Source organism: Apodemus sylvaticus, chromosome 1 (assembly GCF_947179515.1).
Source record: "Apodemus sylvaticus chromosome 1, mApoSyl1.1, whole genome shotgun sequence".
In the NCBI taxonomy this organism is placed as follows: Eukaryota; Metazoa; Chordata; class Mammalia; order Rodentia; family Muridae; genus Apodemus; species Apodemus sylvaticus.
In genome coordinates, this window is record NC_067472.1 from 38,927,121 (window position 1) to 38,946,250 (window position 19,130).

General features: G+C 43.9%; 1 protein-coding gene across 2 annotated transcripts in view; it reads left to right on the forward strand.

The window, feature by feature from the left end:
- The first annotated feature begins 3,499 nt into the window (after positions 1-3,499).
- Positions 3,500-19,130, forward strand: part of Mamdc2 (MAM domain containing 2) — a 154,701-nt gene continuing 139,070 nt past the window's right edge. For both annotated transcript variants that reach the window (XM_052188223.1, XM_052188231.1), the window contains exons 1-2: positions 3,500-3,922; positions 4,256-4,369. In XM_052188223.1, coding sequence (XP_052044183.1) covers positions 3,889-3,922; positions 4,256-4,369 — 148 coding nt within the window. In that variant the 5' untranslated portion in view covers positions 3,500-3,888. The remainder of the gene's footprint in view (positions 3,923-4,255; positions 4,370-19,130) is intronic.

Here is a 19,130-nt window from a genome sequence, read left to right on the forward strand (position 1 = left end):
GGTCTGTTTGTTTTTCATTTGAAAAGTGAGTACAATAACATTCACTTCACAGAAAAATTGCATGAATTAAACGGGGGAAGGCATACAAAGTGGCACCAATCTCTCTCTCTCTCTCTCTCTCTCTCTCTCTCTCTCTCTCTCTCTCTCTCTCTCACACACACACACACACACACACACACACACACACACATAGACACAAAGACACTGGAACAAATGACTAAAACTTTTGCAGCGTTAGAGCCATAAGTTCAAAGTCAAGAGATCTGCAAAACTTGTTCCTCTAGGACTCTTGGGGGTGGAGGGTGTATTTTTCAACTCTTCTAGTTTCAAAGTTCCATACATTCCTGGGGCTGCCCCAGCCCAGTTCCTCTTCCATCTTTATGTGATCTGCTGTACATGCCTGACTTCCCTCTGTCTCTTCCAACACTTACTTACCATTGACTCAGGGCCCATCTGTTAATCCAGGGTGACCTCATCTCAACATCCCTCATTTTATTACTTATGCATATAGCCTCTCTTTCCAAATAAGGACACATTCATGGGTTTAAGGATATATATGTATCTCTTTAGGGAGGACACTGTTAACCTACCATAGTTCCTAAATCTGTATGTTTTTTTTTTCAGCTGGATCTTTACATACATTATTGATCCTTTGAATAAACTAAGTCTTGGGCATAGGGTTCCTGAATTCTGGTTCTTCTTTTCTAAATAAGATAGGACTGTCACTATTCAGGCGCCATGCATAGTGGCCAAAGGACAAGGACTGATGCACAGAACTAGAATATCCGGATTTTTTTTTTCTGCAACCCTCTGCCTGCCTTCGGCAATATCTCTTCCTTCCTGTACAAAGGTCTGTGGTGGGTACTTACTCACAATAAAATTATATACTGACTGGAAATTGTCCTTCACTGAATTTATGCTAGTGTCTAATGATCCTGCTTTCCATATGTACAGTGGCCTTAAGGCTTTAGGCTTTAAATCATGTTTTAATTATTTGGCTATGTTCCCGGGGCTTTTCCTTACAGCTTGTGATATACAAGACGAATCTAAGGCAATGCTAAATATTTCAAATATTTTATAAGTACTTGAGCAAAGCAGCACCAGTTTGACAGTGGCTCGTGATTGGCAGTAGCTTGTGAAGCTGGAAACAGTCCTGAAGTTCAAATGGATTCACACCTGTCTCTGAATGTTTGTATCCATCAGAGGGTGTGGTCTCTAAACAAAAAGTCAAAGTGGAACACAAGGTGAAGGAGGCTCCTGAGCCGGCTGGGTTAGTCTTGTCTCTACCACCTGGTGTCATTGAACTTCGTACCTCAGTTTCCCCATCCATTAAATGGGGCTCATTGCACCAGTCAACTTGCTGTTATTACAAGAAATACCTGAGATAATCAACTTATAACAAGGGAAGTTTTCCTTAGGTTTGCAGCGTAGGGGTTTCTGCTCCAACCATGGCAGAGAACACATGCCAGAGAAAAGCCGTTGGATTTACGCCCAAGATTTTAAAGAGAGAAAGAGGAACAAGCTGAGGACTCACCACCCCGTCTAAGTAAGAGCACATACCAACAACTTGACCTCCCAGAAGGTCCCGCTTCTTCATCATCTTTCATATAGCCTTATAGCACCAGATTGGGAAACAAACTTTTAACACAAGGGTCTTTCAGAAGCATTATGGATCTAAACTGTAATAACAACATAGAAACCTCTTATGAAGATCAAATGAGATTATTTCTATAAAACATCTGTAATTGTGTATATAATAAATGTTCTCTTTTCTCTCCTACCTGAGGGAATGTATATAAACCCAGTAAGTAGCATACACCAAACAAGTTTCTGATCCTTTAAGCCATTACTTACAGAAAATTCATGAAAATATGTCTGAACTTCAAAGACAAATGCCAAATACTTTTCCAAATTAAGGAGGTGGTTATTGGGTGTTCCACTACTAAACTGACACCAGAGTGACAACCTATCAGGAAAGCAGGCAGTCTGTGGGGAAGAGCATTTTGAACAGTGGGGATAGCTAGTGTAACATCCTGTGAGGACACAGCGGGACTGTTTGGCATGACAGAAGCAAACCAAGCATTGAGGGCTGACAATGAGGAGATAAGAAGAGGTTTGGTGACATGTGACAGGTCCTTGTGTAGAATTTGGATTTTGGTAAATGAGGTGCAAAATTGATAGGTCTTCAACAAAGAGCGGTGTGGCCCTGTTTTTGTATTGAAGGGAAGCCCTGACAAGTTTCGTTAGAAGGAAGCGTGGTGGGCAAGGCATAAGACATGAGAAGAGTAGGATGAGGAGGCACTGTGGTATCTCAGGGCAATAAAAATGCCAGCAGGGACCAATCAGGGCAGGTACCTGGTGTAAAGTCAGTCCCAAACAGGCAAGATTTGGCATTGTCTTGGGAAAAGGAGAGTAGTCAGACATGACTCTTAAAGACTCAAGCTTTTCTGTCATCAGCCATTGGAAATGAACTCTGTTAACTAAGATGGAGAAGAGGAAGTTGGACAGCGTGAACCATTCTCCTGGAGACCTGTTAAGTACAAGACAACTTTCAAGCATCCATGTAGATAATGGTCAGGTGATAGTGTACAGAAGCCTGCAGCTGTCGAGCTCCCCCAGCTAGGGTGGAATTTGAGAGTCATCGACCTCTAATATATGTAGTTATTTCTAAATTTGAGGGGGGGGAGGTAAAGCACCCGGGGAGTGGTCAGAAAAGGAAGAAGGAGTTTCAGGGAGAGCATTAGTCACTCCAGAGTCAAGGGTCAGGGAGAGAGGCCATCTGGGCCCAACAAGACAGCTGCTGTGGAAGGTAGGGAAAACAAGCTTGAGTGAGCAGAGCTTTGACAGCTGAACCGGGTGTTTTAGACCAGCAGACCTCAGAATGTGGGTCCAGGCCAACCTCAGCTGGAAATTGGCTAGAAATGTACAGAATCAAGAGTCCCACCCCAGAAGTACTGGATCAGGGACTCAAGCATCAACCTCTTCAGGGGATTAAAAACAAACCTACTCTAGTCACAGAAATGCCTGCACAAGCTACAAAGAAGATTAAGAAGCAGAAAAAAAAAACAAATTTACTTTTAACTATTTGATATCAGTAAAGTAGCCCCTTCCCCAACCTCACATTAGGATGGGTGTGTGCAGAAGAGGAATCCCCCCCCCCATTTCACTGGACCAGGGAAGGCTGAACACAAAGCATGCCAGACATTCTTCTGACTGGGGGGTGGGGGGTTTACTATTCCAGGGTTAGCAACACTAGGTCATTAGTTCTGAACGCTCTGAGAATTAAAACTTATCCCACGCCCACCATATCCAAAATTTCCTCTAGAAAGCCCTAAGAGAATTCCATTCCTTTCCATTCTGAGGAAAGGTGGTTAAAATTAGGGTCACAAACCCCACTCTCCCAGAGATTTACAAGTTACATGCAGGGAAGGCTGTCCCCTGAAATAAGCTGTTTCCCACCGCGGATGGGCGGAGCAGGAGAGCCTCTGGTCGCAACCCAGCAGAGGGACTGCCCCTTCCAAGTGTATGCAAGAGGTCTGGTCCCCAGCTTTAAAATTCTGGACGAAGGCACCGCTTGCTGACCTCTCCTCTTCCCCAAGTGGTGGCTGGCCCTTCCCAAGTGTGCAGTTGTCTCCTCCCTGTCCAGTTCTGCGGTCGTCCCGGGCCCAACTGGGCTACAAGTGGTCGGACGCTGCAGCCTTGCGCAGCGCTCTCTGTGCACAGACGCCTTGGCTTGCAGCTCCTGGGACTCTACGAATTTGAGCAGCCTGTGGCATCTCCAGCAGGTCCACAGTTCCTTGCCTAGTACCCTCCCTTCCCTAGGAGCAGCGGGCCACAGTGAGCCAGCAGCCAGCAGCCCTCGCGGGTCCTCCTGCCTGAAGTTCTACTATGCTGCTTGAGGGAGTCCTGCTGGTAGCGCAAGGTAAGAACCAACGGGAGACCCCGGGGAGGGAGGGCGTCCCGGAAACTCGCTCCCACTTGGGCTGTCAGGGTGAGGTTCTCGGCGTCCGCTCGGCCATCCAACGGCTCTTCTGGATCATTCTCAGCCACTAAGCTCCCTGCTCTCCCTGGTCAAGCCTGGGATGGGGGTGGGGGTGGAGTTGCGCAGAGGAGGGTCCAAGGAGTGTTGAGGGAGATCATGCATCCTTCTCTCTCTCCTTCCCACAAGACTCCCCGAACTTCACCAGGTAGTCCCCAGGACTGGTGCAATACTGCCAGGCAGAAACCCAAACTGAAAGTCCCTTTGTGCCCGCAGCCTTGCAGCTTGCCAATGCCCTGGACCTGCCCGCGGGCTCCTGTGCCTTTGAAGAAGGCACATGTGGCTTTGACTCCGTGTTTGCGTTTCTGCCTTGGATTCTAAATGAGGAAGGTAAGAGGACTCCGTAGAAAGGTGCTCAAAGTGAACTTTCTTCACCTTTTGTCGCCCCCCCCCACCCCCGCCCCGACCCTCCGGAAGTAAAGTTATCTTGGAGTTACTTCCCTATGGGAGGAAAAGTGTGAGTCATGAAGCCTCCTTCCAACTCTCCTGCAGCAGAGAGTGGCCAGGGAAACCACGGGGAGGCGGGGGTGGGGGTGGGGGAGAGGGAGGGACAGCTGCGTACCTGGCTCTGAGCATGCGTTCCTACCCCCAGCACATCCTATTGAAAGGGACAAAAGGGGGTTGTGTTAATGTTTGTTACCCCTAGCCTTGTGCCCGCTGCAGGCTGCTAGCCTTGCCAGTCCTCAATGGCTACTTGCCTGAGCTGAGAATGCCAATGGGGCTAGCTCTGCAGGAAGCTTTGCAGAAATGTTTCCAGACTGTTGTGGGCATCCTCTGTACTAAGACCTCCCGCTTTGGTCCATCCATAGCAGTTTTACCTGTGATTCATAATTCAGCACTAGGCGAAAGAGTTAACTCCACTGGGCTAGGGGTCAATTGATGTCACATTACTCTATACCACTGGGGTTCCGGTGACAACGTTTAAATGAAAAGGAATCTGTGATGTGTCTTGTTACCCTTTATTGTTACAGTAAAAAATCATTCCAGTAACGAGCACCAGTGTCCCTCTCCTTTCCTTTGTCCGCTCTTATCAACACCATCTTGAAACCTGTTACTCTGGACCATTTATTTGGGCTTGGAGTAGACTCCCTTAAAAGACAAGCTGCTTTGTCCCAACTCAGGTATCCTCCAGTTCAAGTCATCCAGCCTGGCTCCCTGGAACTGAACCCTTGCTTACGATGTAGGGCCTGTGACCACAGTCCTTCCTGCCTGTGTTTCTTTGGGATCCTTGCCTATGAGAGCTTCCCTGACCTGCACAGGTGGCTGATAATAGTATTCATATGAGAATCTGAGCCTTCAGCTGGTCACGTGGTTCACTGAGCGACCAATACTAAACTACCGCTAGGGAAAGAAACCGGAAGGTACTGAGTCAATAATCATCTTTGTCTCCAACACTCGCCGGGTCTTGAGTGCAGTTTATTTAGGCTTATGTGAGAAAGATGAACCTGTTGTTTAAGGGGTCACTGCCTTGCTGGTGGCTTTAGAGAAGCGTTTAAGCTTGTCCCGCCATTCTATTCTCTGTTCTGATTGGGTTTGAAACATTTTGAAAGATGGTTCTACCTGTGTTATGGTAGTGGTTTTAGGAACATTATTCTCAGAGTTTCTTTGAGAAGGCATCAGGATGACCTGGTGGGCTTGTTCCAACAGTTTCCTATCCCTTCTTGAGAGTCTGATTCAGTTGTCTGCATTGGGGCCTGAGAATTTCTCACAAGTTCCAAGATACTGGGACTGCTACTGTTTCTACTGATCTGGGAGCCACACTTTGAGAACCCCAGACTACCACAGTGTAGACACACACACACACACACACACACACACCACTTAAACCCATGCCTATGTCATTAGCCCCAAGTAAGACCAGGATCAAAATGAGCCACTCACCTGAGAGCAACCAGTGCCCTAATCTCACTTGTGTCACGCTGCTGTGGCCCTAGGAGAAAAAAGAAATGGCTATCTCTCTCACAACCAGGACTCTGAGGTCTTAAGTGCTTGCTGTGGCCTTCTGTCAGATCAAAATTTCTTCCCATCCAAAATCCTGGGTGAACACTAGGTGAACACTGCCAGCCTGCTGAGCACTGGGGCCTCCCAGGCTGGCAGGAAGCGCTGCACAGAGCTGGCATCTCTACACCACTGTGACCGTTAAACAGCCCCTCCAGGGAAAACAGGAAGACGCTTATAGGAAAAGGTAATGAGAGTTTAATCACATAATAAACACACTGTGGCTGTCCCCGTTTCTTTCTTGTAGCCAGTGCTTTCTGGCTGGAGGCTAGGACCTCTGGCTTGGCTGGAGGACATTAATTCATCTTGTCCTGAGGACTCCAGGGCAGAGCAGACAAGTGGGGCTTCCATTCTACAGATCCAAGTCTCAACGGCTGAAATTTGGGCACAAGTGCCCATTGCAGACTCTGGGGCAGCAAGGCAGATGTGTGCCAGCTGCTGTACTTGCCGGCTACAAAGTGATCACTGAGAATTCCCCTTACTCTGGATTGGGAAATTAAAACAATAAAATTGTCCCAGGGTTAAAATTTGGGAAGCTATTTGAAAACCTGCACTTTATTGCAGAGACCCTTTGAAATAGTTTCCAGACACTTCTGTGGGCTGTATTCACCAAGAAAGCTGTGAATGTCACAGACTTTTACCCACAAGTCCTTGCAACACAAATAGAACTTCCTATATGTCCTTGGTCAGTAGGTTAACCTACAAAATGGAGTAAACAATGTCAATGCGCAGTGAAGAGTGAATTCCAGAAATCAATTTGTAAATTAGAGTCACCTAAAGGAAGGTCTGAGAATAATTGACAAACACCCTAAGCAACAGAATCACTCCCCTGCTGTTCTCTCTCTCTCTCTCTCTCTCTCTCTCTGTGTGTGTGTGTGTGTGTGTGTGTGCGCACATATATACATATGTATATATGTACATATTAATTTTCCTACTTATGGAAGTAGGTGACATTATGTCAAACTCGAACTTGCTCTGAAATCTTAGGTTTGAATTCAATATTAGAAAATAAGAAACACATTTTTATACTCTAAAAACTTCTGCATTCATTTATCTTTAACAGAATCACCTTCATTCATTCATCATTCAGAGACTATTGGATGCCTTTTGAGCAACAATCCCCAGCAAAAAAATGAGACTGCCCCCTTCCACTTTCCCCCTGACAGCTGTCAGAGCAGAAGCCGATGGGCTGAGGATCCTTAGAGACCAGACAGTTGGCTTCATCACAATTCAAATTAGTAGCTGAGTGGGCTTTGCTCTCAGCTTTGGCTTAGTATCTTAACCTTCCCTCTAAAGAGTCACTTGCTGAACTCTGGGAAGAAGAACAAACTAAACTTAGGTACTACTCTCTTACTTAGGAGAAGAAGGTAGATGTGGGGATTATTCTGGTTAAAGGCCAAGAAGAAACAACACACTTACGAGGAAGATCTACTTTGTGCATCTTTGATAGCGTTCAAGGAGATAGAAATTTCTCAACACAAGAAACAGATGTGTGCCTCTTGTTCCTCAGCATGATCAACAATATGGAAGCTAAGAAAGAATTAACCATTGGCAGGGCGGGGCCACGGTAGGGCGTACTATTATCTCATCGTAATGATATGCATGCATCGCTTTCTGGTACCCCTTTCCGACACACCAACTCTGTCCATATCTTTTAAGGATACTCCCCATTGGCCATCTGAGTTTCAGTTCTGCACACAGTTATGTGCCAGTTATTATTAATAGTGATAAATCCTGCCTGATTCTTCTTGAGACCCAGCTGGACCTGAAGTCTGGCAAGGGTCCCAAAGAGCCTTTATGGAAGAGGAAGTCATTCTCTTTTTACTGTGCCAACCTTTTCCAAGGTCACTGGAGCATCTCACCCAGACATCACCAGGCTGTTAAGGAAGCTCTTGTCCCCACTGGTCTTGTGTTACCTCTGCTGACTGTTTTGTGAAGCTTTCCCAGCAGAAGCTCCACTCACCCACAACCATGCTGGATAGAGGCTGAAACCCAGAACAAGTCTAAAATGTTCCTTAGGTGCCTCTCAAAAGGATACTGGCTAAGTTGTTCGTGCTGAATCAGAGGCAGCTCTTTGAAGTCACCCTGATGTATCTGCTGCCCATTTGAGCATGACTGTGTGGTCTGGGCCTGAGCTTGGGCCCTGCTCAGTCTCTGCATACGATGCAAGAGCTGGACCTCAGAGGTCCAATGTAGGCTGTTTTCCACACTGTAGCCCAGACAGGCTGACACTCATAGTTGGGTACAAGTTTCATGGCAACCCTGGGGCAAGAACCTGTCTCACCTGCTCAATACCATTTTTCTCTACATAGCTGGTAACAGTCTCTTTTTGCTGAGCCCTAGCTTCCAAGCCTCACACTTCATCAGAGATACAGTTGTATGTTTAACATGTGGAAAAGCACAGAATCCCAAAGGTAGGATTGGGGCTTATCAAGCACACAGAGAACTAGATTTGATGCCATATTATCATATAGATGATATAGATAGAGATAGATAGATATAGATATATGTATATAGATATGGATGATATAGATATAGATGATATAGATATAGAATAGATATAGATATAGATGATAGAGATACAGATGAGATACAGAGAGATGTATAGATATAGATACATATATAGATATAAATATGGGTAGGGATATAGATATGGGTAGGGACATGGATAGGGATATATATATATACATACATACATATATATGTGTGTGTGTATATGTATATATATGTATATATATATACATATATATACATATATTCCCATCTTCACCCTGTTGAGATGTTCTTCCTGATTCTGGGATTTAGTCTTGACAGCTTCCGCCTGGCTGGCTTGTGGGATAGAGGCTTTCAGTATGGCCAAGCTCTCTCCAGGCCAATGCCCCGGCTAACTTCTTCCCCTTAGATTAGAATGTTGACTAGGGAGCTGTTCTCTGGATCCAGGACCTCTCCCCCAGAAATGCCTTGGGATTTTTAGGATATTTTCTCTCTCTTAATTACAGAAGTCAGCCAAGGTCATGGGATGCTGTCATGGGACTTTATGCTTGGTTTGCCATCCTCAACTTTCTTAACCTACTGTGACTGTGTTTTGTAACTGGGTGTCACAAAATTTAACAACACAATTTTTAACAAAAGTTCTGGCTCTTTCTGGGTGTGATGGTTTATCTTATCACTCAGGAGCTTGGAGATCAAGAGTTTAAAACTTGCCTGGGCTGTAGCACAAGTTCCAAGAATGAAGTTTTATCTTAACAAAAGCAGAGGTGGGGGGGGAGAGGGAAGTAAGGGAGGAGGGAGGAGGAGGAAGAGGGAAGAGGAAGGAAGAGGGAATCTTGTTGTTTTTTTTTTAAGATGTATTTTAATTTTATATGCATGAGTGTTTTGCCTGCATATATGTCTGTTCATTGTGTGGATGCAGATCCCATGGCCAGAAGAGGGTGTCAGATCCTCTACCACTGGAGTAACAGATGGGTGTGAGCTGCCATGTGGTGCTAGGGATCAAACCCAGGTTATCTGAAGGGCAGCCAGTATCCTTAACCACTGAGCCACCTCTCAAGTGCCAAAGTCCTAATTCTTGAGTCTTTATTCTTAAAATATCAGTGTTTCTTTTATTAGGTTACCCAAAGCCTGGTTCTATTTCTATCTTGTGTAACAAACTTGATGATCAAAAGTTTGAGTTAGATTTAGCTATGCTAATAGAGGTTTGGGCATTTCAATAAGGTAGAGACAGCTGATAATGAACCCATCTTAGGCATTCCAGATGAATGACCCTGATTTTCACACTTGTCAATTTTTCTAATACTCTTCCTCAATTTTTTTCATATGCTTGGCCAATCAAGTACATCACAAAATATGTATTCACTCCAGTTTAGAGACTTGGTGTGTTTGACTATCTATCAACTAACAGAAGTAGTGCTGTTGCATACTGAAGAACCCATTGCTAGTAGTATATGAAGAAGTTATTTAAGAGCAAGAAACTTTGTCTGAAATTCCTGTCCTGAATGCCTCACTCCCTGACTGGTTCACCTAGACATTCACTCTCAGCACTGGTTGGACAGCTCCTGAACATTTCCTTTCAAGTTGTCACATCTAGTTTCTACTCCAAAGGATCCTGATTTATTTGGCCAGAAACAAGACCAGGCTTCACATTGTTAAATAAGCTGACTGGCTGGCTCACAGACGGACTGACAGACTAATGTGCACCTGTGGTTCAGAATGGAACATGCGACTGACTGCCATTCCACAGTCCCTCCAGGTACAGTAAAGAAAAGACACCATCTCATTCGAAAGCCATTGACAGCTACCATCTATCCCTAACCGCCTAGCTGGGCATTCACAGTCCCTCATGATCTGCTTCCAGTTATATTTCTAGCTTTTCCTTCCTACTGATCCCTAGTACACTATTAACACATCCTTATTCTTTTTGTCAATGCCTCTGTTTATCCTATTTTCTGCACCTACCTTTCTCTCCCCTTTTCCTACTCCCACCTACCTTAAATGCTGTCACAGCTTGATGATGGTTTAAATATTTAATTATGCCAACTGAAGAGTCTATGTCTTAAAGGCTTTGCCCCTAGTTTATAGAACTGGGGGAGTGCTACAGAATATGGGAAGTTCTTAGATGCTCAGACATGTCCTAGGAAAAGACTATAGGACCCTACCTGTCCTTTCTCAGTGTCAGTTCCAGACTTGACTGTTTTGTTCCTCTGTGTCCTCCTATAATGGTATATTGCCAGCAAGATGTCACATGAATAAGGCTACTTGATCTTGGTCTTGAACCTTCAGAAACTGAGAAACTTAAAAATTCTTTTTTTAAATATGTAAAACTAGTTGCCTCTGGCATTTTATTGTAGTACCGCAAAGGTGACTGATACAGATGCTATAGACGCTTTAGAGCCCAGCTACTCATAAAACATTCCACAAGCCTTCAAGATGAATGGATAATTCTCTTCCCTCTGTTTACACAGAACTCTCCACCTTACACCTTGTAAATTCTTATTAGTGCCTCCTATTGGAGCCTCTACCCTTCACCTACCTCAATAGAGGCCTGAGGGGGAGTATATGGCCTTAGCAAACACCCTGAACCTAACCAATCTCTAATGTCTTTCTGAGAGTAGAAAGAAAAATAAAAGCCCGCAACAGTTTTCCTTATAGTGAAAGAGGTTTTGGTTGTGTTTAGTAGCCTTTCCTACTGGATGAATTCAAAGACTTTAGAGACTCACTTTGTAATTTATAGATGTAAGAGATGTACAAATGTAATGGTCAAGTGTCCATTAGCTTAACTCGCAGATGCCTTGTCTGTGGTATGTCAGTGAACAAATAGCTCTTGGGTTATTCTGCATCAAGGCTGCCTAAATGCCTTGACCCTCTTCCATCATAAACAACCACAGTGAGGGATTGAGAGCACTCCTGCTGGCTCTGGGAAGTAGTTTTTGGCCAAAGAGCTGTTGAACATGGTGTTTCTAAGGAGTTCAAGTATGAGGTGTCAGTAGTGCTCATTTTGATGGGGTAAGGAGAGATGGATACTCGACTGCTCTATGAAGTGAATCCATATGTAGGAAGGTGATAGCTGGGGAGACCAGAGAATAGGGCCAGCCGTCAGGAAGATCTGCTGGAACGTCTGATTTTCCTGCTTCATGAGAAAGTGAAGTGTTTTGGGGAGACTCTGAAGCTAAGAATGGGATAATTAAATAACCAAGCAGTGTAATTCCAGAAGTCCATAGTACCATGAATGGATCCTATTCTGTAGGATAGGGCTGTTAAAGAATATTTATCCTATCAGTAAGCTAATTGGTGTTTGCTGGGAAGCTATGTTGGTAGGTAGAGGACACATTGCATAGGGTACATGTGTGTGGAGTTTGTAGGCACAGGTTCTGTCCTTGGTGGCAGTCATAAACCAACAGGATTAGACAAGTATCTACAGTTCATGGAAGAGATTAGAAAGGACTGCGTATAGTCACAGATTATAATTGCAAATGACGAAAGTGGCCATTTAAGTAAGACAGAAGGGAACTTGTTCAAAGGGAATCAGTTTGCACCCGACAGTAATAAGCTCTAGAGGACTTTGAATGGGAATAAAGAGATGCAAGGTATTTCTAGAACTATTCGTCTGACTGACTTTCCCACTAGATATTGGTTACCCCACACCTGGACCTGTGTGTTCAGTAGCTATGAGACTACTCCGTCTAGGGCAAGTATACTACCTCTCAGTAGTCTGAGAGGTGATACCAGGAGGAATTGGAGCTGGGGATTGGAGCTGGGGAGTTGTGTGTGAGGGTGGAGAAATGTACTACAAAGGGGAGTCACATGACATGCTAGATGTCCTTGGACCCAGTAATGAGTCAAGGAAAGCGTCCCTCAGATTTCTAGTCTGGGAAGGTGCCACTAAGATTTGGAACAAATTCAAGAAGAGTGTCATATCTAAGATAGAGAAGGACATTGTATCTTCTAGGCTGCTTGGGAGAGATCCAAGTGAGAGGTCTCTAGTGGTTGTTTGATGTAAAAATCTAAAGTCTGCTCTGCTTTCGCCTGCTGAGAGGTTCTCTCACCTCTTCCATATCAAGCGCCTGGTTCTGGCAGAGCTGGTGATGTAGGAAAAGGCAACTCCTTTCTCACCTCCAGGATAATGAGGAGTTAGGGCCTAACCTTTGAGTACATATCAGAATAGTGAGGAGCAAGGCAAAAGTCACAGACTGTGGTGCTGAAGAAGATTAAGGAACTTACTGATTTGTCCTAAGACCTTTCCGCAGTGTTCTACATGTTCAGTTGGAGATCACATGTTTTTTTTTTTTTATGTTTTTTTTTATTCGATATAATTTATTTACATTTCAAATGATTTCCCCTTTTCTAGCCCCCCCCCCACTCCCCGAAAGATCACATGTTTTATTGGCAAACTACAATTATAAGACCTAATGACAGCCCATATCAAGGTGGTATGGCTTTGGTTTTTCTGTTTTTGTTTTTGTAATTCATTTTTCTTCAGGCTACCTCTCCAAACCACCTAGGGCTTCATATAGAAGAATTTATTATCCAAATATTGACAGTAATGGCAGTATTTGTCTTGATATTCTCAGATCATAGCGTCTCCTGCTTTAACATGTCTACAGTTCTTTTATCCATTTGTTCACTGCTATGTGAACCAGCCCCGGATGGTCCCTAGTGCCAGAATTGCAGATCTAAAACAAAGACAGAGATAAGTACAACAAAATATCTCCGGACTGGGCTCAGCAGTATGCCACGAGATGCTCCCTAAGGTCAGTAGGACTGCACTATAGCTGGAATAAATCCGAAAGTATTGTTCTTTTTTTTTAAACCAGGCCACTCCCCTCTCAGACCCCATCTATTTTAATTTTATTTTTGTTTACCTCCTTCCATGCATTCTCATGCTCATCTGAGAAAATGTAAGTTCTTTGAATAATAACTGCTTTTTCCCCCTTTTTGATTGATTTCTTTTTTTTATTCGATATAATTTATTTACATTTCAAATGATTTCCCCTTTTCTAGCCCCCCACTACCCGAAAGTCCTGTAAGCCCCCTTCTCTTCCCCTGTCCTCCCACCCACCCCTTCCCACTTCCCCATTCTGGTTTTGTCGAATACTGCTTCACTGAGTCTTTCCAGAACCAGGGGCCACTCCTCCTTTCTTCTTGTATCTCATTTGATGTGTGGATTATGTTTTGGGTATTCCCGTTTTTAGGTTAATATCCACTTATTAGTGAGTGCATACCATGATTCACCTTTTGAGTCTGGGTTACCTCACTTAGTATGATGTTCTCTAGCTCCATCCATTTGCCTAAGAATTTCATGAATTCATTGTTTCTAATGGCTGAATAGTACTCCATTGTGTAGATATATCCACTCTTCTGTTGAGGGATACCTGGGTTCTTTCCAGCATCTGGCAATAATAAATAGGGCTGCTATGAACATAGTAGAGCATGTATCCTTATTACATGGTGGGGAATCCTCTGGGTATATGCCCAGGAGTGGTATAGCAGGATCTTCTGGAAGTGAGGTGCCCAGTTTTCGGAGGAACCGCCAGATTGCTTTCCAGAGTGGTTGTACCAATTTGCAACCCCACCAGCAGTGGAGGAGTGTTCCTCTTTCTCCACACCCTCTCCAACACCTGCTGTCTCCTGAACTTTTAATCTTAGCCAATCTGACTGGTGTAAGATGAAATCTCAGGGTTGTTTTGATTTGCATTTCCCTAATGACTAATGAAGTTGAGCATTTTTTAAGATGCTTCTCCGCCATCCGAAGTTCTTCAGGTGAGAATTCTTTGTTTAACTCTGTACCCCATTTTTTAATAGGGTTGTTTGGTTTTCTGGAGTCCAACTTCTTGAGTTCTTTATATATATTGGATATTAGCCCTCTATCTGATGTAGGATTGGTGAAGATCTTTTCCCAATGTGTTGGTTGCCGATTTGTCCTCTTGATGGTGCCCTTTGCCTTACAGAAACTTTGTAATTTTATGAGGTCCCATTTGTCAATTCTTGCTCTTAGAGCATATGCTATTGGTGTTCTGTTCAGAAACTTTCTCCCTGTACCGATGTCCTCAAGGGTCTTCCCCAGTGAGTACACTGTAGCTGTCTTCAGACGCACCAGAAGAGGGCATCAGATCACATTATAGATGGTTGTGAGCCACCATGTGGTCGCTGGGAATTGAACTCAGGACTTCTGGAAGAACAGTCAGTGTTCTTAACCACTGAGCCTTCTCTCCAACCCCCTGATAACTTCTTTTAGGAACTGTAAAGTAGTTACCAGAGAATAGACTGGCCCAAGATTTAGATTTTTTTTTAAAGCTAGAGCATGGGTATTATGTGGTCAGTGTCTTCACTCTAACTTATGACACCAAACTCACCCTGGTTGCTCTAACCTGTTGAAGATGCCATTAGAGTCAGGGAGGGAGATGGACACTCAGCTGTCACATCAAAGGAAGCAACATCATTCTAGCAGCATCCATTCCTGTTTAAGCCTGTCACTGTTAGAGACTTGAGGTTACACCGTGTACTTTATGATCATAACAAATGTGGCTGGAGAAGTGGTATTGAATTATAGTATCAGCAGGCATAAAACATGATGTATTTGAGGCATGTCAATAAGGGAATGACCTACCCTTGTCTCCAGAGAATGGAAATAAGAGGCTAAACACCCTTTGTATTCCAAAATAGGGTCCCAAGACATTTTTTTACTTAAATTATTGGGAGGCTTGAAGATAATACTTAATCTATCTTCCAATATTGTTTAATATTGCACTGAAAACCAATGCAAATTGTCAATGGATAAGTGGTCAATTAATAGCTCTCCTAGCAACTGATTTATTGTTCTTCAGTAAAAGTTTCAGGACCCAATGGGGTAAAAAAGAATCTGGAAATCATTTGCATCTTGGAGGAACAGTGACTGCGGACTCTCCAAGCATACAAATAGCCAAAATCTTGATCCCAGGTGATGGAGACACCTAAGGAGAATGCTTTAGGTGATACCAGCAGGAGGCCAGAAATGGAGTTTTACACTCACGTTTAAGGACTCGGTACAGGAAGGAGATAAAGGTGTGAGAGAAGCAGAAGGAATGAGGGATGCATGCCGGGAACTGGGAAAGACAAAGGTACAGCAGCCTAAGGAGCTGGCCAATGAGAGGACTCAATCAACCTCATCCTGGTCCGCACAGAGAGGGTGCCGTACAGCCTGACCGCTCTACCATTCACAGAGCATGTGTGTTCAGCAGATGCATTTTCAATGACAGCAGAAGCAGAACATGTTGAATGGGACCTATTTTTTGGTAAAAAATTCTCAGCAAAAAGATTTAAATATTAGAAGAGAGATTCAATCATTTTCTTTTGTTTTGCATAGGAAGTGGAGACCAGGCCTTGCTTGCAGATTAGGGGGAAGGACCTAAATAAAAAAAAAAAAGAGGATTCAGCAGAAAGAGTTCAAATCAAGAGATGCCAGAGGACAAATTGGACCTAAGGGAACTCTAGTGACAGAATAGTTCCCGAGGGAAGTGGAAAGGGAACCCTATGGCAGTCACACAATAGTTAGGGCCTGTGACATATAGCTAGTAGTATTGAAGAGCGCCCAGCCAGCACAGCTATTGCTATTATCTCTGACCTTCACAATAATGGAGTAATATTACAGTAATTAAAACAAAACCAACACTGAGAGTGTGGCCAGCTTCAAGGCTGGACCTTCTGTGGATTCTGGACCATCATCCCCCAGTATGTAGGATGGCACCTGTACACTTGCAGAAGTCAGAACCAGGGAAGACAGACTGGCAGACTTTGTGCGAGTCTAGAGAACATGGAAAGTCTGTTAAAAAATACATTGGTGAGGCTACAGATCCCAAATCTGCCCTCAGTTTTTCAGTTACAGCTAATGTGTGTCCCATGCAGTCACAAGTCCTTGGGCAGAGGCAGGCAAATGTACTCAGTGTTTAATTTTCTTACCATAACAGATTAGAGTTTGCTTTCAGAGCCATGTGGCAGATTCACTGCTGAGGCCTCAGTGTAATCTTGGAAGAAAACTCCAGGGAACCTCACGGCCCAGACCACCATACTTTGACTGTTTTAAAGGATACCCCTGAACTTCAAGCTCATTACATCTTACTGCAAAAGAACTGAAAGTACACTCAGCTCAGTGTGCTTGTGAGCTGGCTATCCTGCCAGACACACAAGGCCAGGGCTTAGTCCCTTCCTCGGAGATCGGCACCACTGCTGTGCAGCAGGGTGATCTATAACTCAGCAAACTACTTAGAGAAATTTCCATGCCTTATTTGAAACCGTCCTGCCTTGCTGCCAAGGGCAGCAGAAGTGTTGTTTGGGCTGTGTTTATGATGAGATGACTTTACTACGCTGCACTTCCCAACAAGCCACCCCATGTGCTTGACCGTTTCTTGGGTCTTAGGATTGAGTCTAATTTTCTATCACAATCCAGGAGCTTTTCTCTTTAAAGGCTCTAGAGCAGCCATTCTCAGCCTTCCTAACACTGAGGCCCTTTAAGACAGTCCCTTGTGTTGTGACAACCCCCAACTATAACATTATTTTTTTAGATACTTCATAACTGTAATTTTGAGGCTGTTATGAATTGTAATATAAATAATATATCTGTGCTTTCTCGTGGTCTTAGGCAATCCCTGTAAAAGGGTCAGTCGATCCCAACAGGTGCTATACCCTACAGATTGAGAATCACTGATGTAGAGAATTCTATTTCTGTAAAACAATAAAACACACACACACACACACACACACACACACATTGCAAATCAAATTCCAGATTTTCTTTTGCAAATGTGTCTTGATCCTGCAAAGAGAAAACTTAAAGCATAAACTTTACCAACAGAAATGCTTTGTGTTTTATTACACACCCTTAAATATGGGAGTAAGTGCTGCCAATCATCACATCCTTGTTCCTGAAAACGTTATCCTTTTTTCACAAATGGTAATGTGAGCTATTTGAGCCATGTGTGTGTGTGTGTGTGTGTGTGTCTGTGTGTGTCTCTGTGTGTGTCTGTGTGTGTGTCTGTGTGTCTGTGTGTCTCTGTGTATGTTTGTATGTGTGTATATTTGTGTGTGTATTTGTATGTGTATGTCAACGCAGACAGTGTCCTCCTAAGCTCATATTTGCTACACAGAAAACATGAGAAACATAAATAAAAACTGAGTTCTGCAAGGCAGGACAGATTTTCATCTTGGTTGTCGACATAAACGCTAGTATGTCGCCGCCCCCCCCCCCCCCCCGCCACGTGGTCTGTCCTGAATATTGAGTAGCTCAGGAGAAATGAAGCTGGAGATGCAGCCGACGAGGTGCTGGGCAGCCGTGCAATATGATTCACTCCAAGCTGGGGCTCATAAACTGGGCCTTATCTACTTCATGAACATGTGCTTTACAGAGTGTTACATTTCAAAGGAAATTATGAGAGCTTTAAAGCGTAAATCCCAAGTTTTTGACCACTGCAATTAGAGGCCATGTCAATAATTGCCAGTGAAGTCCTTAATTTCACTGCGCTCAAATGCACTTCATCTGTTGCTGCTGTTACGCTGCATGGAGTGCATGAGACCTGTATATTCGAGTACGCGCTGGAAGTGGGTGGTTCTGGATGTTTCCCATCTACTCACGATAAAATGTCACCAAAGGAAGAAAAGGGACCAAGCTAGTTTACATTTTTAATTAACCCCTCTCATTTGTTATTTTGGTTGTCAGGAAGCTATCTGTACTTTTGTGAATGTGTTCCTGTCATAAAATAAGTTTGGACACATTTACAAGCCATCAAGGGCTGAGCATAATATTGGCCTGATAACTGAACAAAATTAAAAAACAAAACAAAACAGACAGTATTCTCCATTACCCCCTTGATAACGCAGTTAACACCAGTTATGCCCAAGACTGTGTGAGTTCCAGACTCAGGATGATCTTCTTGGAGACATTTGATGACTGAGCAAGCCTGGAGAGTGGGTAGTAGGGATCAGAGGGTCAGTCTCCATCTGGTCTTTGCTACCAGGCACTGGTATGTTATAGCATGTTTACATGACACCTTTTAAGTTTGCCCTTACATCTCATTTTAGAGTTTCTAAACAAACTCTAAAGCTAAAGGGGACATTTCATGAGTATGTTGATATTGATGAAGACCCTGTAGGAAGGTGAATGATGACCATAGGAAGCGCTTGTGAACAGCTTATTGTATGCCGGACACAACACTGAAGCTTCGGCTCTCTGGCTTCTTGCAGTGACCCAGTAAGGAAGATGCTCCTTACTGATGGTGACGTTAGAGTGGGTTTAAAAACAAAACAAAACAAACAAACAACAAAAAAAAAAACATTTCAAAGAACTAATAGGTCCTGGATCTTATCCTAGATCTGTTCTCAAAGATGAAGAATCTCCAGGCTTGTTGTCTCTCTGGTCTCCCTGCTGCTCGGCATGGGTTCCCAACAAGCTTAGTGGTAGATATAATAGCAGTCAGGAAGCCGGCTACAGTTTATGGGAGTGATTTCTCCTATCTGAGTCTTGGTCTGCATGTTTTATGGTGAGTAATTTGAACTTCTGAGCAGCCCGGAGATCTGGAGTTCACTTTAGCATTGTAGAAAACAAGGTACACTGAAACAGGCCATGGAG